This window comes from Tamandua tetradactyla, chromosome 1, assembly GCF_023851605.1.
Source record: "Tamandua tetradactyla isolate mTamTet1 chromosome 1, mTamTet1.pri, whole genome shotgun sequence".
In the NCBI taxonomy this organism is placed as follows: domain Eukaryota; kingdom Metazoa; phylum Chordata; class Mammalia; order Pilosa; family Myrmecophagidae; genus Tamandua; species Tamandua tetradactyla.
Genome location: NC_135327.1, coordinates 70482452 through 70500948, shown reverse-complemented (window position 1 = coordinate 70500948; position 18497 = coordinate 70482452). Strand labels below are relative to the sequence as shown.

Here is an 18497-nt window from a genome sequence, read left to right as displayed (position 1 = left end):
CTTAAAAAATCAATTACATTTAATAAAAATATAAATGGATATTTTATAACTTCAATTATCTGAATTTTTAAAAATCTGACTTTTCTTACTTAGCCATTTGTTACCTCAATACATATATATATGAGAATTCAGCATTATAATAACTTTATTAATGCCAGTCTGTCATGAATAAAAAAACATAAATCTTAGCTTCTAAGGGTTTATATTCTAGTTAAAATATACACTATTAAGGCTTTATGTAAGACAGTGGTAGCAAGGAACAAAAATGCTAAAAAAAAATTTAAAAACAGAGATAAAAATAAACTAAGAAGTCCTCATAAAAATAACATGTGTAAAACCTTTGGATAAAAAAGTAGCATTTAAACAAATAGAACTCTAAACTAGTTTTCTTAAAAAACATAACTTAATTCTGTAAATTAACACATTCCTGGCATTATTTAACAGTTAAAAAATATGAAGAAAAAATTTAAGTTTTTTGCTAAATTCAACTGAGAAATTTTAAATATATTATAAAATAATCACTTATGTGTTCTGAGTCTATATACTATAGACTATATACTGAGTCTATAAAATATATGTGTGCTTAAGTTTAAACAAAAGTTAAACAAATAAATATATTTATATTTCATCTATTAAATAAGATAACACTGGTAAATGTGTAAAAATATAATAATTTTTATAATATAGAACAAAACATCTGTTATGATTTCTTAATATAAAACAAGCTTAATATAAAAAAGCTTCATTTAAAAATACCTATCAAAATTAAAGCTCAGATTGTAAGCATTAACTATTATCATTAAATTCTGAGGTACTTAATCCAATAATTCCCTAAAGCTTTGTGTCTATATAACTTCTAATACTCAAATTTAGTTCCCCAACTCTAAAAGTTAGATGGATCCACCAGCAATGAGTAAAAATCCAAAAAAAAAATCAAACTCCAATTGAAAATGTGCTAAAACTAATATAGTTAATATGTATTAAAAAATAAATAATAGGGGGGGACAAATGTTAAAAAAAAAACTGATGTAATTAAAACCAAGATAAATCAATATACAAGGTAAAAAATAATATTGTCTGTATTCCAAAGCTTTAATTTTTGCGTGAAATTTAAAAAATGTTTATTTTGTCCAAAATTTGCTCTAATTTAATTTGCCTAGCAAATTAAACAACTGAATTCAACTTTATTTAATATAAAACCTGGAGTAAGGAACAAAACCTTGATGTTTTATACAAGTTAATGTTTTATACTCTACATTTCAGAGCGCTTGGGGCAAAAAATTAAGAAGTGTCTGCAAAGTACCTTGAGGACTGGGAAAGATAAAACTACTGAAAATTACCCAGGTAGCCAGGGACTCAATTTTAAGGCTTCCCCTTGTAAAACTTATTTCTCTAATAGTAAACTAAACCTACTTAGAATTAGTGCTTAAGAGCCATCTCCAGAAGAGCTCTGCTGTTGCTCAAATGTGCTCTCTCGCTAAGCCAAAAGCTGAGCTTCTCCCCAATGTGGTACATAATTTCTAGGGTTATAAACCTGGCACTGGCAGCATGAAATACAGCTGACCTTGGCATCACAGAAGAATGTAGCTGGCCCTGGCACTGTGAGACATAAGCTCCAAAAATGAGCCTGGCCCTGACATGGATGAACTGACCAAAAAGAGGAAAAGAAATAGAGTTTCAATGGCTAAGAAATTTCAAACTGAGTCAAGAGGTTATTCTGGAGGGTACTCTTCTGCAAACTTCAGCCAGATATTACAAACTGCCACAATATGGCAAATCCCAACCAACAATGTTCTTAAAAACCCTAAAAATATCTACTGCTCTATAAAATTTTACTTATTAAGTTTATTTTTCAGAAGCTTAAAACCTCCAATTGTTCCAATGCCAAAAAAGCTCTAAAACCCAAAGATGCTGAACTCTCCAAAAATAACAACTTACTTCATTAATTCATCCCTTTGCCCCTTAAATCTTATTAACAACTCACTCCTCCTTAATTATCCTCCTATTAATTTTCCTCCTAAACCCCTGTCTCTTACAATGACTAAGTGTGGAGAGCCGCCTCCCGGGTCAGGCCTAGTGGACACGCTGCAGCCTGCTCTAGAGTTCCCCCCGCCCATCGAGTGAGTCAAGATGGCGCCCGCATCCTGTTTCCGCGTATGACGTACGCGCCCACCAACCCTATCTTCCAATCACCTCTGTATACGTGGCACTAACCTATTGGGTTTGGGCACAGTATATAAGAGGTTACCCGGACAGGGTGGGTGGAGACGACCCACAGGGAGCCGTACCTGACGGCCGCACAGAGGTTGTCTCCCCGCGGGGTGCTTAGGCCCGCGTGGAACCTGTAACAGAGAATGCAAGCTTAACTCCAGTAAAGGTCTGTGCTCACAACCGTTGCGTGCCTCGAACCCGTGTTTATCACTCGAGTCGGTTTGCCTGCGCCTGTCTCTTTCTCCCCTCCTGTTCCCTTCGCCGGCCGGGGATCAGAAGCCGAATGAGACGGCTGCGGACAACTAAGTTTGCTTACAGGTCAATAGTAGACCAATCAGCAAAATTCTAACAACATACTCCTGCTACAACAAAAATTTAAAACCTGCTCCTGTAGCAGCTCAATTAATGATGCCTCTGCCTGGCTCAAAGCAATTTTTTCCTTCCCCAACTTCACCTGGACACAGCAGAAGGTAGCCTAAAAGAGAATACGACATTCCTGCTCCCTCCAAAAATTCCTTTGAGCTGAGCTAAGGCATCCCCCCAAACTTAATCCCAGCTCTGGCCAATTTTACTAAAATAAAAAGGCAAGAATGTCAGGTCTCAGAAAATAAACTTAACATACAAAATGGAGTCTATGGCATGGGGGCCCCTTCAGTTTCTCTCCCTCAGCATTTCCTCTGACAGGACCTGATGTGCTGGCAAGATAGTGAGCACAAATGTGCCAACGCCCCACCCACCAGAGGCCAGACCAGATAACCATGAGCATGAAGTCATGATCTGCACCAGCCTGATATCTCCCAGTGACACCTGTAGCTGCATATCACCCCCACCCCTCTTGGTGTGTTTTTTCCTTTAAAACCACAAACTGTAAGAAGGAGAGTTGTAGCCATTTTTCCTTTCCTTTCTGCTAGCAGGTTTCACTGGCTCCCACCTGTCTGCTCTCCCTTTGCTCTCAATCTGTTTCTCTCTCAATAAATGCATTCAGCGTTAACTCACTGTCTCATGTGGAATCATTTAATGACCCCGTGCCTAACAGTAACGTCTTGAAGAGATCTTATTTACAATGGATCTTGCTCCCACCTAACATGAGCTACTGTAAGAAGAATTTGTGACGAGCAGGCCAGCAGACTCCTTTTCAATTCTGTACTCCCTGAGCTGGACCTACACCTGGGCTTTGAACACCATCACAGAGAAGGGGTTGGGCAGGGGGCTCAGGGCTCCTCAAAATGGGGACCCTCAAAATGGGGACCAAGACCAAGACCATGCTTAAAATAGTCCATGCCATTCAATCCACCATAGCATCCCATTAAAAAGAAAAAAATAAAAAGGGACCTTTCTGCCAGAAACTACATTTGGCACACTTGCTCCCCTGGCCTTCAGGATTCCACACCTCTCCTCTTGCCTCTCCAGGGCTCTTCCCCAATATGCTTGTCTAGTCTTCTGAGAGTAGAAATCTGGAAAACAGCTGTTCTTGGCAAGGTGTCAATGCAAAAATACTGCACACTTAACTCAAACACCCAAGAGCTCTGGGAATTAATGATGTGTTTTAGATACATGGAGAAATCCACTTTTTGTGATGCTATTTTCTTAGGTGAATCTCAAAAAAATCCCATTTGGACAGCTTCCTTCCAGATTTCTACTCTCAGCGGTAACCTCTCCAAAAAAGAAAAAAAAAATGCTGTAAGAGTAGAAAATCACTGGTAGAAAATTTTCAAAGCCAAAAATATAATTGCTTTGTAAAGAAAGAAAAGCTTTCATTTTACAAAGAAGTAGGCTAAGAGGCTTATCCAAGATTTGCATAATAAGACATTCCCTGGATTAAAATGGTATCTTGGTCTCTTTCCTGCTGACCTTTTGTTATCTCCCCACTGTGATGCCTCAAGATAAGCACAATTAAGAGGGCATCAGTCTTTTATCCTACCACAACCATGATAAGTTTCTTCCTGTAATACCACTATCTTCTTCAACAAAAATAAATGGTCTGGTTATGTTATATAAGGCATATCTCTACACAGGAAGGAAGGGGTAAGACATCAAGTTTCCTGCTCAAGGACACATCAACCTGCTCCCCCATTCATCTGGTCCCCATTCTTGACCTCTGGGTGGTAAACCCCTAACTTGCTTCAATCATAGGCAGGATAAACCAGAAGTTGCTTTACCCCCACACCCAAAAGGAGGACAAGTGTCTGCTATCTCTTCATAACTAATAGCAAATTCAAGTTGCCCTTAAAAAACATCATCTTTAACCACTAGCTTTTTAATGTGCTTTCAAGAGAAAAGTGCTACCTTTGGAGCCAGCACTTCAGGGATTGCAAACAGTAGCCTCTTTCACCTAGCTCTAGGCAAGGGGTAGGATGCTTGTATGAACGTCTTCACCAAGCAGAAACAGAAGAAAGAAGGCTGAGCCCCCACAGCCCAGAGAAGTATGTTTTAACCTCTCTGACATCCTTTTCATCATCTGGCCCTACCCAGATGTCCAAGTTCCACCTCTGATCTCTCCAACTCCGCCGCCAGGGCCTGTCAGACCAGATCCTGCACTTCCCTTTGCAAGCACCCCTCTGCCTCACTGTCCTTCCAGAGGCCTTCTTCTCTAATGTCAGCTCAACTTCTTCTTCAAGTCTTCTTGTACTACTGCTCCAATCTTTAATGGAATCTCCCATTCCCACTACTCCTTCAGACAGTATCAGTTAAATCACACAATTTACTCTTCAGTGTTGGCCAGCCAATCCCTCTGTGGAATCCCTGGCCATTCCATATAGCAATTCAATGCTTATTTTTAAGGATTTGTGCCAAAAAGAAAATAGCCTTCCTCTACTTCCCTTCTTTCAAGTAAGTGGAATCTGGAGTCAGACGTGCAAACTCCTTATGAATATTATTTATCAAATTTTAGTTAAAGTTGATTTAAAGTTATAGACACCCAATATTCAAATTTAAAGCTCCACTTGATCACACAATCTCAGCAATCATTTTTCTGCCTTTTCAGACATATTTAAAAGTAAACCTTAGAAAATTAAAATGTGGAAGGAATTTGAGCTTATGTTTTTTAAAGTTTTCCAAATGTAGACATCACTGTAAGTGGACATTTGAAGAAAGCTGGGCTCTGACCCCATGCTACTCACAGGTCACTGTTGTGGCAGGGGTATGGGATGCCCTGTGCCTGTGTTGCTGGTTCCAGAGCATCCTGTCCAGTCTGCAGCAAAATGATGGCTCTTTCAATCATGTCTTGCAATGGGACAAAGATATAGTTGTATTTGAACCCATCAGCTGGTAGGTGTTGAGGATGGAATTTCCAAGAAGGGTTTTTTACCAAATCTGTTCTCATGCTGTATAAGGTGCTGGTCCTAATTGTATATGTGACATGGGGTGGCAGTATGAAAGATTTTGAGTGGTAGTTCTTGTTCACTAAGGAATTGTTGAATATAATACCTGTCAGCAGAAGAGGGAAAATAAAAGATTAATGTTTAATGAATGGTTCACATAATGTCAGTATTAAATGAGATTTGAAAAACTTCTTTTTCAGAAAGGGAACCCAGGGATATAAAAATGATTTGCAGTATTACACAGGCAAGTTATAATCAAAACGTCCTAATTCTCAGCCCAATGCTCTTACTGATCATTTTAATTAAATTTTTAAAAAATAATTTGAGGTGAAGTTACATAACACAAGATTAACCATTTTAAAGTGGCACTTAGAATACTTTCATTGTTGTACAACCACCACTTCTATCCAATCCCAAAACATTTCCATCATCCGAAAGTAAAATCCATTACCCATTCAGCAGTTTCCCCCAATCCCTTCCTTCCTCAGCACCTGGCAGCCACCAGTCTGTGCTCTATCTCTATAGACTTATCTATCCTGGACATTTCATATAGAAAGAATCATACAACATATGACTTTTTCAGTCTGGTTTCTTTCACTCAGTATAAGGTTTTCATGGTCCATTCACTCTATGGCATGCATCAGCGCTTCATTACTTTTATTACTGAATAGTATCCAACTGTATGGTTTATTTAACCTTGAAACCATTGATGGCCACATCAGTAATTTCCACCTATTATGAATTTCCAATTCTGTTAGGTATATACCCAGGAGTGGAAGTATGAGATCTTATGACAGTTCTATGCTTCACTTTTTGAGTTTTCACAGAAGCAGGACCGTTTTACATTTCCACACTTTTTTTTTCAATACGATTATACTGTAGTGTCATCAATACAAAGAAATTATTTGCTTTGCATTTTTGTAGGACATAAAAAAATTACACTAGGCTATGCAAATAATCGTACTTTCCTTCTCTCAAGTTACAAATGTATTTCTAAGAACCCATCTCTTTGAAGTTGTCATTCGAAACCTAAACATCCACATGTTTACAGAACCAGTCTATGTTCTATCATATGATTTATTTTTAATTTTATGTATAAATCCTCAATTAAAAATAATCAAATATGATTCAAAAAGAATATGTGAACACATCATATTCATCTTGAAAGATGAACAATTAATAGAAAAAGCTGAATTGGCCCCAAGATATAAAGATACTATGATGAAAATAAAGACAAGGGAGGATTTTAGAGTAAAATTTCAATATAAACATATAAGTTATCTTGGGAGATTTAAATATAGAATGACGTAAAAAAAAATAGTAAAGCAGATGCAGTGAATCGCATTGGGCTCAGGATGTTGAAACCATCATTAGCCATTATTACTTTCTTTGTGGTACTAAAGAATCAGGCACATCTTTTCATCAACACAATGTAATTAATTTTTTCTTTATTTTACTTCTTATCTGAAAGAACTTCCTTATCTTTCTGAGTCCTAGACCTTTAGGGAGAAATATGCAAAATGACAACCTATTTGAGCTAGTGCCTTTGTGCACATATTTTTCTATGGAATACTTACTGGCCAAGAAATCGTTCTGCTTCATGAGTTCATATGCTTCAGTCTCCAGGAGCTCGACTGACTCCAGAGCCAGGAAACGGTCCAGCACTACACAGGAAGAAAGGTTAACCAAGATCCGACCCAAGAAGTGGATGTGTCCAGTCCCTACGCGGTTAAACATCTCTCCCAGCATTCCTCCTGAGGAAGGTAAATAAATTAGGACAAATTAACTTTTGTTTCAGCCCAGTGCTTACATCTCATATAGAGGGGATTATGCAAATGAATTTGAAACTGAATATAAATTTTTTCATTAGGAAATAACTTTAACAAGCCAAATTTTCTTCGTATGCAAAATTTGCTACTTATTTGCTGATAGCAAACTGTCAACTCTTTGAATACATTATCTGTAATGGTGAAACTTATATATAATTGAAGAGAAAACAGTTCAACCACAAAAAGTAAGGCCCAGTTGCCTTGACCAAGGGAACTTCTTAGAGGGGAGAAAAAAGAGCAATAGCAGAGAAGGTCTATGAGTACTAGTAAAGACAGAACTCTGAAAATTAAAGAAAGGTAATGTTCTAACCTGGTCTCAAGTAATTCTAAAGAAAAAGAAAAGAAAAAATCCTTTCACTGAAGTAGGAGGCATTTTGTGAAAGTTGTTTTATAAAATTAATTCTGCAAAAGCAATTACCAAGAAATATTCACACTGAGGAAATCAAATCCTCCTGGAGTCTCATCTCGGATGTGTGCATTTAAAATGGGAAATTGGTGGTAAATATAAAGTTGGCAAGAGCTTTGCTGTTGAGAGAAACTTCAAACATTTTTGAGAGAAAAGCACCAAGGTAGTCTCAGTATTGTAGCTCTGGTTTCAGAAACAAACTGGGCTACAGTAAATATAGACATAAATGAAGAAAATCATCTAGAAAGGAGGTAGCGTGGGAAGCACTGCAAACACAACTTCAACTAAGACCTAGAGAGGTAATGGGATGTATTAAAGAGAACAGAACTCATTGGTAGCCGAAGACTGTGGGAAGCATGAATTCCTTAAAGGCTCTTCTTCACACAGTCTACTCAGTGAAAGTCACCAGTCCTCCAGCCCCCTCCCAACCCCTTGTCCTCTGCATTTAAGCAACACTGTAAGGCAAAGGCCAGTGGTTTCCCCTCTGGTGGTGAAGAGGAAGTGGTACTTCTGGGCTGCTCAGATAGTCAGCTGGATATCCACAGGAGAGTGGGTCTCTATATGTGTCCAATATCCACCCAGTTTAGGTACCTCTGCTTAATGAGATACAAAGAGAGTCTCTTGCTTAGGACTTTAAAATACAAAATTAAAGAATTAATTGAGAAGAACCAACCTTACATGAAAACATACCACTGCTTATATCACACACAATACCCACAAAAACACAAAGAAAATCATGAAAACTAAGCAGAAAAATGGCAATGTGGAACAAATTGTTCATTCCTAATGCTTGCTCACTCAGCTATTTGTCATGGCTCAAGGAATGGCTGTGACATCAGCTTCTGGCTCTCATTAGAGAGCTGGGCTACATTTGACCTCCCTCTTTCAAGCAAGACTCTACCAGCTTGAACAGGAAATGTGAGGACAAAAAGACATGAAAACATGAGTAGAATCTTCTGAGAAAGGATTTATAAATACATATGCTCCTTAATCTTTACAACACAGCATTTTAACTTTATCAAAGTAAATGAAATACATTTTGGCAAGTGTTGACTGGGCAACATTCTAGTGCTTTATCATTTTGTTCTTGATTATATGAAGTTTGTTCTCAATCAAACGAATTCTTGTTCTTGCTCATTCCTAGGAATGAACTGTAAACAGGTAAAAGTACTGAGAGAGTACAATGCCTTGGCAAACTTGGTGGATAAGTTACATACTATCTTCATAACTGAATATCCAGGGTGAACATGTTATATGGGACACAGCTTGTCACACTGCTCTGACCCCAAGTTCATGCTGTCTCACTTGCCAGCCAGACTTCTGATATGAGCATCTGGCATTCTACATAGAAATAGCAAACAGAATTGCAGTTCCTCATGACTAGGTCTGCAGGATCAACCCTGACTTTTTTTCTCCTCCTCCATGATCTGGAGGCAGCTTCTCAGCTTTGGGACTTGTCTGTGACCCTCCACTTGGATGGTGGCAGATAATGCCTGTCCCCAGCCAGCCCTTTGTGTGCAGGCACTGCTCTCTGTTGACCCTCCCTACATTTCACTGACATTCTGAGTCTCTAAGTAACAGTCAGCATCTCTGCATTCCCAATCCATGCTCCATCCCTACTCAGTGCTTGCTTGCCCTCCTCCCTTGCACTTGCCCCAGTACATGGCAGTGCGAATCCCCATGGAGAGTTGCTTCTACCATCACTGCAGCCATCTCTCACTCCACATCCCCTCCATTTTTAATCTTCTCCCTGCTTTCACATCTTCCTCACATCTTAGGTTTCTTGATCAATGCTGGATTTTCCAGGCTTGACCCGCTGCCTGTGTTAGAAAGACAGCATGTTACAGTGTCAAGGGGACCAGATCTGAATAAGAAATTGTTTTAAGACAAATCTCTGTCATACTAAGCTGAGTGGAAAATCAATGAACATGTCTGGGCCTCACCTTCTTCACTGGTAGAGGAAGAATCATTCATGTTCACCAAACCCAGATGTCTAGAAACATGGAAGGTCCCAAACAAAATCAATCTGCTATCATGACCCCTCAGCTCAACACTACTCAAACTTAATTGCTCACTGTTTCTCAGAGAAAAGGTTATTGTTATTGTTACTGCTTTTATCAGGTTCCACTGATTTTCAGATATCAACCTAAGATAAAGACATAAAAATTTGGGAAGGCTGAATTTCAGATAATTTTTAAGCCTTGGACAAATAACTACAATAATGGGGGGGGGGGTGGTAATTTCCTGAGTGTCATCAAATGCCACACATTATCATGAGCACTTTATATGTATTGTCATTTAATCCTTACATCTTTGAAGGAGAAGTACTATTATTAAGTTAATTAAAGGTGCAGGAATTAAGACACAAAGAGGATAACTAATTAGGAAGGTTAAAAACCATGACTCCCTTGCATGTTATCTAGCTTTGGCATCCACCCTCTTAAAATTACACCAGGCTGCATTCATATTGGGTGGAACTGTACGAAACTGCTGTTTAGTACATGTCAAAAATGCTTGAATATCAACAATTTCATAACGTTCCACCTAACACACAGTAGAAAGACAGCAAGACCTGGAGTCCAAAGATCCAGATTCCTGATTCCATCTGTTACTGTAGGACCTTAAAATAGCTAATTTCTAAGCCTCCATTTCATTATTACATTTTAAAAACAATAATTATCCTGTTTCTTCCTCCCAGGTAGAGAGATTCCAGGGTTTTGCAGGGATCAAATGAAAACCCAGATACAAGGTGACTTAGTAAACTACTAAACAGTAAACTAATGAACTATTATCATTGGAACACACACATATTCACATAGAAACACCAACTTAGTTGATGACATGGTAGCCTAGAACCCAGTCTAACTGGATTCATAGAAGAGCAAGACAAACTCATTCAGTCAATTCAGTGAGAAGAAAACTCCCGAGTCAGGGTTCTCAGATGATGTTTATAGTAAAAACACTTAATTGATTTGCATTTTTTCATTCTTCTTCCATTTTTTCACTCAACAATTTCTAGATTTAAGGCAAGAAAGGTCCTTTGGTTGTTTGGATGACATAATCAAATAGGAAGTAGAAAGAGACTCAGTGTCTCTATCTTCTCCTGCCAGTGTCCTGATTCCCACCCATTGAGACAGTATTTCCCAACCAGAGGAGTGGGGCGGGCACCCTGTCCACAAACAGTATCCAAGACCCTTGGAAAGACTGAGCATTAGGGCTTCTGCAATGCATGCAAACCCCCTCCCATGTAAAGAAAAAGAGCCCTAGTGGTCTAGCCAAGACTCCACAAAGTCTTCCTCTCCACTGGCCATCTCTCAAATGAAGAAGAGGTCATGAGCTGTTTGGGTTTAAAGAGTTTCTCTTGATATTGAGTGAGCCAAAGAAACAGATGGTTACCTTACAATTAAAAGGAAAACAAATAGAAGAAAGAGAATCTAAACAAACCATGACAAATGAAGTATGTGACCCTAGATAGGCTTTATTAAAGAAAGAGAAAGGCTCAAAAGGACATTATTGGATCATATGAAAAAATTGAAATACATACTCCATGCTTCATAATCAAAGTTAATTTTATGAAATAGACAAGTACACTTAAGGTGGTTACATAGCTAAATTTCCTTCCTCTTAGGAAATGTACATGGCAGTATTAGTGTCCAAGGAGGATATTACATACAGCCTACATTCAAATGTTCAGAAAATTAATAGATATACCAGACAGAAAGAAAGATGGATGGATAGAAATGTAAATGATTGATAGATGGACAGGTAGAATGATATGGCCAATCTGGTAAAATGTTAATTACGGATCTGGGTATATGGTGAAATGAGAGTATATTGGAGTTCTCTGTAAATGGTTTGGAATATTTTTGCAACTCATCTTGTAAGTTTGAAATTATTTCAAACTAAAAAACTTGAGAAAATGTTTCAGCAGACAATACTAGGTGGTAGAATGGAAACAAGACTCTTGCACTGTTGGGATTTATGAACTGGTACAAACTACAGTGTCTATTACAACTAAAAATAAGAAAGACTTTTTTCTAAAAAGAAAGCAGTCCCATCTATAAGTTTATATCCCACAGGAAAGCACATACATATTCACCACAAACCTGAACAAGAATGTTTAGAACAGAACCATTATTTTAGACATTTTTCTTGCAATACCACCATTCACAGAAAATTAACAATTGTACTAATAAGAATGAGTTTTTGTTATCAATATATTATTTTCTTTATTAATTAAATCATAAAACATACTGAGATGTTTCATTACCTTTATTTTTCACATTTATTCCAGAGTCGTTCTGACTTCATTTATCTTGTTTCTTTGTCCCTTTCTCCCTTCTGCCATCACTCTGGTAACCTGTAATCTGTTTTCTAACTTTGCAGCTTTATACTTAACATCCAAAAAGTAGGAGTTACTCAAATTCCCAGTCACAATAAAATGAATAAACAAATATTCTATAGTCTCCCATCAGGCTACTTTTGTAGCATTTTAAATAACTAGGTAAACAATGTAGATGAGTCTTATGAAAATATCAAATAAACGATTCAGATACAAAATATCTAGCAACATCTATTTATGTAAATTTCAAAATAAAGCACCACTCATCTATGCTGTTCAGAGAGAATGTTGGTTGCCACATGGAGAAAGTGATCAGAAAAGGGTTAGAGGTATTTGGGGAAACTGGCAATGGTTTGAATCTTAATCTGAATGATAAATAGGGAAGTTCAATTTGTGACAGTCAACAAGCTATATACTGATTTCTTTAAAAATCCTATCACGATTACTCAGTTGCTTCCTGTGAGATATTGGTGCCAAAGTCAAGCTCCAAGACCTCTGCACTCCTAGTGAATAAGAGGGACCTGAAGCACAATGGATTTTTGGTTAAAGGAAAGAGAAGTAGAAGACTTGCTTCCTCAACCTACAGTTTCACTCCTTACATTTAAAAGTAAGAAAAGCTTATATCATTAAGTTCTCTGTCTTGTAGTAAAAAGAGACTAGGCAAAACTATAAATAAGAAATGAAAATTTGACAACAGCTATCTTTCCCTAAACTTTATAGATGCTAAATTAATGCATCTTATTGTACTTTAAACAAGAGAACATTTATATAGAGAGTCATGATGTCACTTAAATTGTGGCATCACTTTGAGAGCAATCATGTAGAATTTACAGAAAAAAGAACTGGATATTTTCACTGTAATTATCACAAGCTCTTTCAAAACCATATGTTATTGTAGGTTTTCAAACGAGAAATGAAGAAGCCACTGGATAATTCTAGGTTTTAATTTCTAATAAGGTAAATATGAATAGCTATAATTCACATAACTACAAAGTTCTTTGAGATCTCAATATTTTTGTTTAAAGCGTAAAGTATTTTTGAAACCAAAAAGTGAGGAAAATTGCTGTGGATGATCCACAGAGGGGATGGGTCGTTTTCTTGCGATGCCTCCCAAGAAGCCATGGTTAATGACCTCCAACCTCCTACATAGGTCCCGGAATCTTAGGTCCATGGTTTGCTGGCCCGGGAAGCTGTTTGTGGTGACCTGTGAGACTTGGACTAACCTTAGCTTGTTAGTACATTGTTCTTCTGGATTCTTTGCTTATTTTAGCCTTTTCCATCTTTTCTTGGTATTTTTTTTCTTTCCTCATTTTCCCTCAGATTTTCCTTTCTTTATTTTGGCTTTTTGTTCATTTTTAATTATTTTAGTTTTTATTTTCTTTCTCATCTTTTAAAAATCTTTTCCTTTTTCTTTTCAATCCTGTTTGTATTTTAGTTTCTTTTTATTTTATATTTATTTTCTTATATTTATTTTTCTTCTCATCCATTTGATTTCATTGTTTATTAGATCATCTCATCTGGTAGACTTTGGAAGAGTTTAGTTCTTTTGGTGATTATGACCAACTTGTCACCACCTATTCCCACCCGAATGTCAACAGGGCCTCCCTTCTCCAGCCCAGCAGCTAGCCATTCACCACGCCTCAGCCTCTTGCAGCCATGTACTGGGAGCTATTATTTCCTGAGAACTGTTGGAAAAAGTGGCTTTTCCAAGGTGAGACTGGCATGGCACATCTTTAAAGGCCAAGAGGTAGCCATAAAAATCATCTGCAAAAATGAAGACAACTCCACCAGCTTCCACATGCCTCCCAAGAGGTGAGCATATTGAAGACTTTGAAATATCCAAATTTAATCAAATTATTTGAAACAAGAATAACAAAGCACTCTACCTCATTATGGACTATACTAGTGGAGAAGAACTCTATGAATGTATAGTGGCTCAAAACCCCGTGGAAAAACAAGAAGTCCAAGCCAAATTCAGACAATATCTGCTGTGCAGTATTGCCACCAAATGTGCATCACCCACAGAGAACTGAAGACAGAAAATCTGCTGCTGGATGCTGATGGGACTATAAAACTTTGAACTTAAGCAACAAATTTACCAGTAGCAAGAAACTGGAAAACTTGTGTGACAGATTCCATCACACTCCCCTGAAATCTTTCAGGGACAAGTGTATAAGGGCCCTGACATTGATGTCTGGAGCCTCAGAATCATTCTCTGCACCATGGTGAATGCAGATCTACCTTTTGATTCACTCAGCTTCCAGGACCTCCAGCAGCAGGTACTGAGTGGGGATTCTGTTTCATTGTGCCTGTCCATGGATTATATAAACCTGATAAAAAATGTCTTACCATAGACAGTTGTAAAGGAGCAGCGCTACAGTATGTCATGAGTGATCCCTGGGTAAATGTAGGCTATGAACATAAACAACTAAAACATATATGGACCACCTCCCAGATTACCAAGACCCCCAACACACAGCACTGGTGGTATCTATAGAGTACACAACAGAAGAAACCAGGGAATCACTCAGTGAAGAAAAGAATGACAAAGTCATGGCAACCTACCTGTTGCTGAGCTATGACAGACAGGAGCAGGAGGGCTCCACCTCACCCTGCAGCCTCAGTTCTCACATTATCAGATACACAGCAGCATTCCACCCCCCACAGCATATGGAATAGCATGTTGTGTCAAGTCCATGCAGCAAGGATTTAGTGAAACACAATGCTCCCCTCAGATTCTTTATCTATAAACATTCATAAATACAGGCAGTTCAATTCAGGGAGGAAGGTCTGGAGCATCGCCAACATTCCTGCCAGGCCCCTGCCAGGCCAGGAAGGGGAGAAGCCCACCCAGGTCTTCTCCACACACAATCTTTCCACCTGTACCAGTCAACCCTGCAATATCCCTCTTCTGGGGAGGATCAGTTTTTTGACCAGGCCTTTGTTGAGAAGGGTAGAGAAAGACAAAGTGCACCAGAGTTAGGATCCTCCAAGACATCTGCTTCAGCCACAGACTACGTGACCCTGCTCCACCTGCACCAGGACCCCCCAGTGGCCTTGGTGTAGACCAGCCAGGCCTTGGGTGTGTGCCCTAGGAAGAGTCATAGGGAGGGACCTCAGCCCACATCAGCTGCGATGGGGATGGAGACCCTGAAGGAACCAATTCCTCCCTAGCTGATTCCAAGAGAAACTCTGTACACGCAGGACAACACCACGTTATGGGCAAGCAAGACAATTTGACCTGTGAGGTGATGCCAGCCTCCCTTCTGGCATTAGCCAGGGCAGGCAAGGGGTCATGAGGCAGTTCATGAAATATATCCTCAGGAATATATGCTTGGGATGGGCCAGCAGGAAGCTAGAGAAAGGGAAGAGGAAATACCAAGGAGAGATGTTTGTTTTCAGGAGGCCCAGCAGCACTCATAGGACTTTAAATGGAGGTTAAAGATCACGAGCTCCTTGGAGTCTGAAGCAATGATGTGGGAGATCTGTGAGGTGCTCGACACATTTTGCTGTAAGTGGGACCTGACCAAGCACTACAGGATGCTGTGCATGTTGGGAATACCAGGCCAGGAGGACTTTCTTCAGTGGAGGATGGAGGCACACAGACTTCCATGGCAGGGTCTTCATGGGGTGCAAGTCAAAAGGATATCTGGGACCTCCAGGGCCTTCAAAACCATTGCTACCAATCTAGAAAAGGAGCTTCAGTTTTAAATGGCTCCCAGGAGCTGACTTTGAGACCAAAGGAGGGGCCCACAGACCATCAGTGCCAGGTGGCCACTTTGCACACCACCTGGGTAGAACCTAGAAACTAGGTTGTTATGTTTCCCCTGTGTCCCTGTTCTCTTCTCCTGTCCTTCTCCTAGCCAGGTGGTGAGGGCTAGTAGCTCTAATCTTGACTGTCACTTATCTCCTGGAAACCTGTTAAAGCAGAAGCTCCTTTGTGATATTGGTGGTAATGTTTTTGAAGGTCATGGAGATGGTGGTATCCTTCTCAGTGGAATCCCACTGATACCCTGCCACTGCATCTGCACACCTCCATCCTGCCCCACACAGCATCCCCCAGCCTGGCATAACATGTCACAGCAGCATGCTTTGGTTGTGCAGGTCCAATTCACAGTTCCTTGCATTCAGCAACTCTGATCTCCCACATCATCTCTTTAGGTTCTTTGGAGCTTGTGATATTCATCCTCACTGGAATGACTAGTGAGTGAGTGTACTTTGGCCTCCTGTGGATTGAGTATATCCCTTAAGTATTTCCTCTGAGCTTCATTGAGATTCCTTTCAGCAGGTGTGACATGCATATATCTGCATATAATACCGAAGAAGCTCCCACTGACCCCCTGATGGCCCCAACTGTTGGTGGAACAGGAGTATGGGGTCCCACTACAGGGAAACTTATTCTGATCACCTACCTGCGGGAGCTGCCTAACATGGACAGGATTCTCTTTAACTCAGTTTGGGAAAGAATGGTCTTCTTTGGGGTTCCTTCCCTGCTGCTGATATTGTGGATGGAGGGGAGGCCATGGGACCATGCTGCATGTTGTGCTGGACCACTGCCCCTCACATTAAGTCACTGTAGGGTTGTCCTGAGACCCTGATGGGCTGTTGTGTGCTGTGCTGCCAGTTGTCTTGGATTCCTGGTGCTGGTGGGTGGGTTTGGGAAATAGCAGTGGAATCAGAAATAAGTTATATTTCTATAAGCCTGAAATGAACAGTCCAAAATGAAATTAAGAAGGCATTTTCATAAAGAATATCATCTGGTAGAACAAAATCAGGGGGAATAAATTTTGTTAAGGGGATTAAAGATGTGTATGTTGAATACTACAAAAAATACGACTGTATAATATTAAGGATGACCTGTATAAATTGAAGAAAAAGTTTTGTTCATGGGTAGGAAGACTTCATATTGTATAATGTCCGCACTACCCAAATCAATCTCCTAATTCAACACAATCTCTATCAAAATTCTAAGTTTTTATTCTTATAGTATTGGAAAAGCAGATATTCACATTCATATGAAATTGCAAGGGACTCAGTATAGCCAAGACAACTTTTCAAAGAGGAACCAACTAGGAGGAATCACACTTCCATACATCAAAACTTACTATGAAGCTACAATAATCAAAAAAGTATTATACTGGCCTAAGCACAGACATATAGAGCAAAGTAATAGAATTGATGATCTACAATAAACCCATACATCTATGAATAATTGATATTTGAAAATGGATCCAAGTCCATTCAATGGGAAATGAAGAGTCTCTTTACAAAATTGTTATGGGACAACTGCATTTCCATAAGCAAAGGAATGAACATGGATACCTTCTTTATGCCATGGAAAAAATTAACTCAAAATGGAGTATTGGTTAAATATCAGACCTCCAGACATAAAACTCTTCGAGGAAAAGGTAAGAATAAATTTCAATGATCTTGCATTTAGAAATGGATATCAAAACATGAGAAACCAAAGAAAATGTAGATAAATGGGACTTGATAAAAACTAAAACATGCATACTTCAAAAGATTATCAAACTATGAAAAGACAAGCTACAGAGTTTGAGAAAATAACTGTAAATCACTATCTGATAAGGGTTCCATTTCCAGAATGTATAAAGAACTCAAAAACTGAACAACATAAAACAATCCAACAAGAAAAGTTAAGGAAATTAAATAGATATTCCTTCATACAAGATATATGAATGACCAATAGGCACTTGAAAAGACGTTCAATATCATTAGTCATTATGAAATGAAAATCAAAACCACAATAACATATCACTTCACCAATACTAGAATTGGTGCCCTGAAAAAAAAACAACAGGTAAATAAGTGTTAATGAGGATGTGAAGAAAGTGGAACCTTCATAGACTGCTGGTAAGAAAATAAAATTCCTTGTCCTCGAGTATGCAAGTACGTGGGAGGCATTTGATTATCTCATAGCTAAGGGCAGTGTGAAAAAAGGAGACCTGAAGCAAATTCCTCCCAATCTTGTCTGCTGTGAAGTACGTTTACTGGAAATGTAGTGTCCGTAGAAACTTAAAGGCTAAAAATCTGCAATTGGAGGGTGATCTGAACATCAAGATTGCTTACTTGTGTAAAGCCGTGAACTCACTTTTGGCAACAAGGTGAATACCTTGTGTGCCAATCCCCTTATACTGCCCCAAAACCCTTCTGAGACCAACACTGTGACAGATCCATGATGGACGAGTAGAACCTGGGAGTCATCGTTTGTACAAAGCTGGTGAGTCCCTGTCTTTTGATGGACAGAATGTCAGGAGCTGTGGGAGCAGGTACAAGGCATAGAAGACCATATTCCCTTTTCCATCTCCATGGAGTGCAAAAACCTGTTCAAGTATTATCTCCTCTCAATCCCCACAAGAGAGGAACTT

At 39.0% G+C, this 18497-nt stretch overlaps 1 protein-coding gene across 1 annotated transcript in view; it reads right to left on the bottom strand.

The window, feature by feature from the left end:
* ABCA13 (ATP binding cassette subfamily A member 13) overlaps positions 1-18497 on the bottom strand; it is a 442652-nt gene that overhangs the window by 262803 nt on the left and 161352 nt on the right. Inside the window, 2 exon segments of the mRNA XM_077118896.1 lie at positions 5331-5637; positions 7109-7285. Coding sequence (XP_076975011.1) covers positions 5331-5637; positions 7109-7285 — 484 coding nt within the window.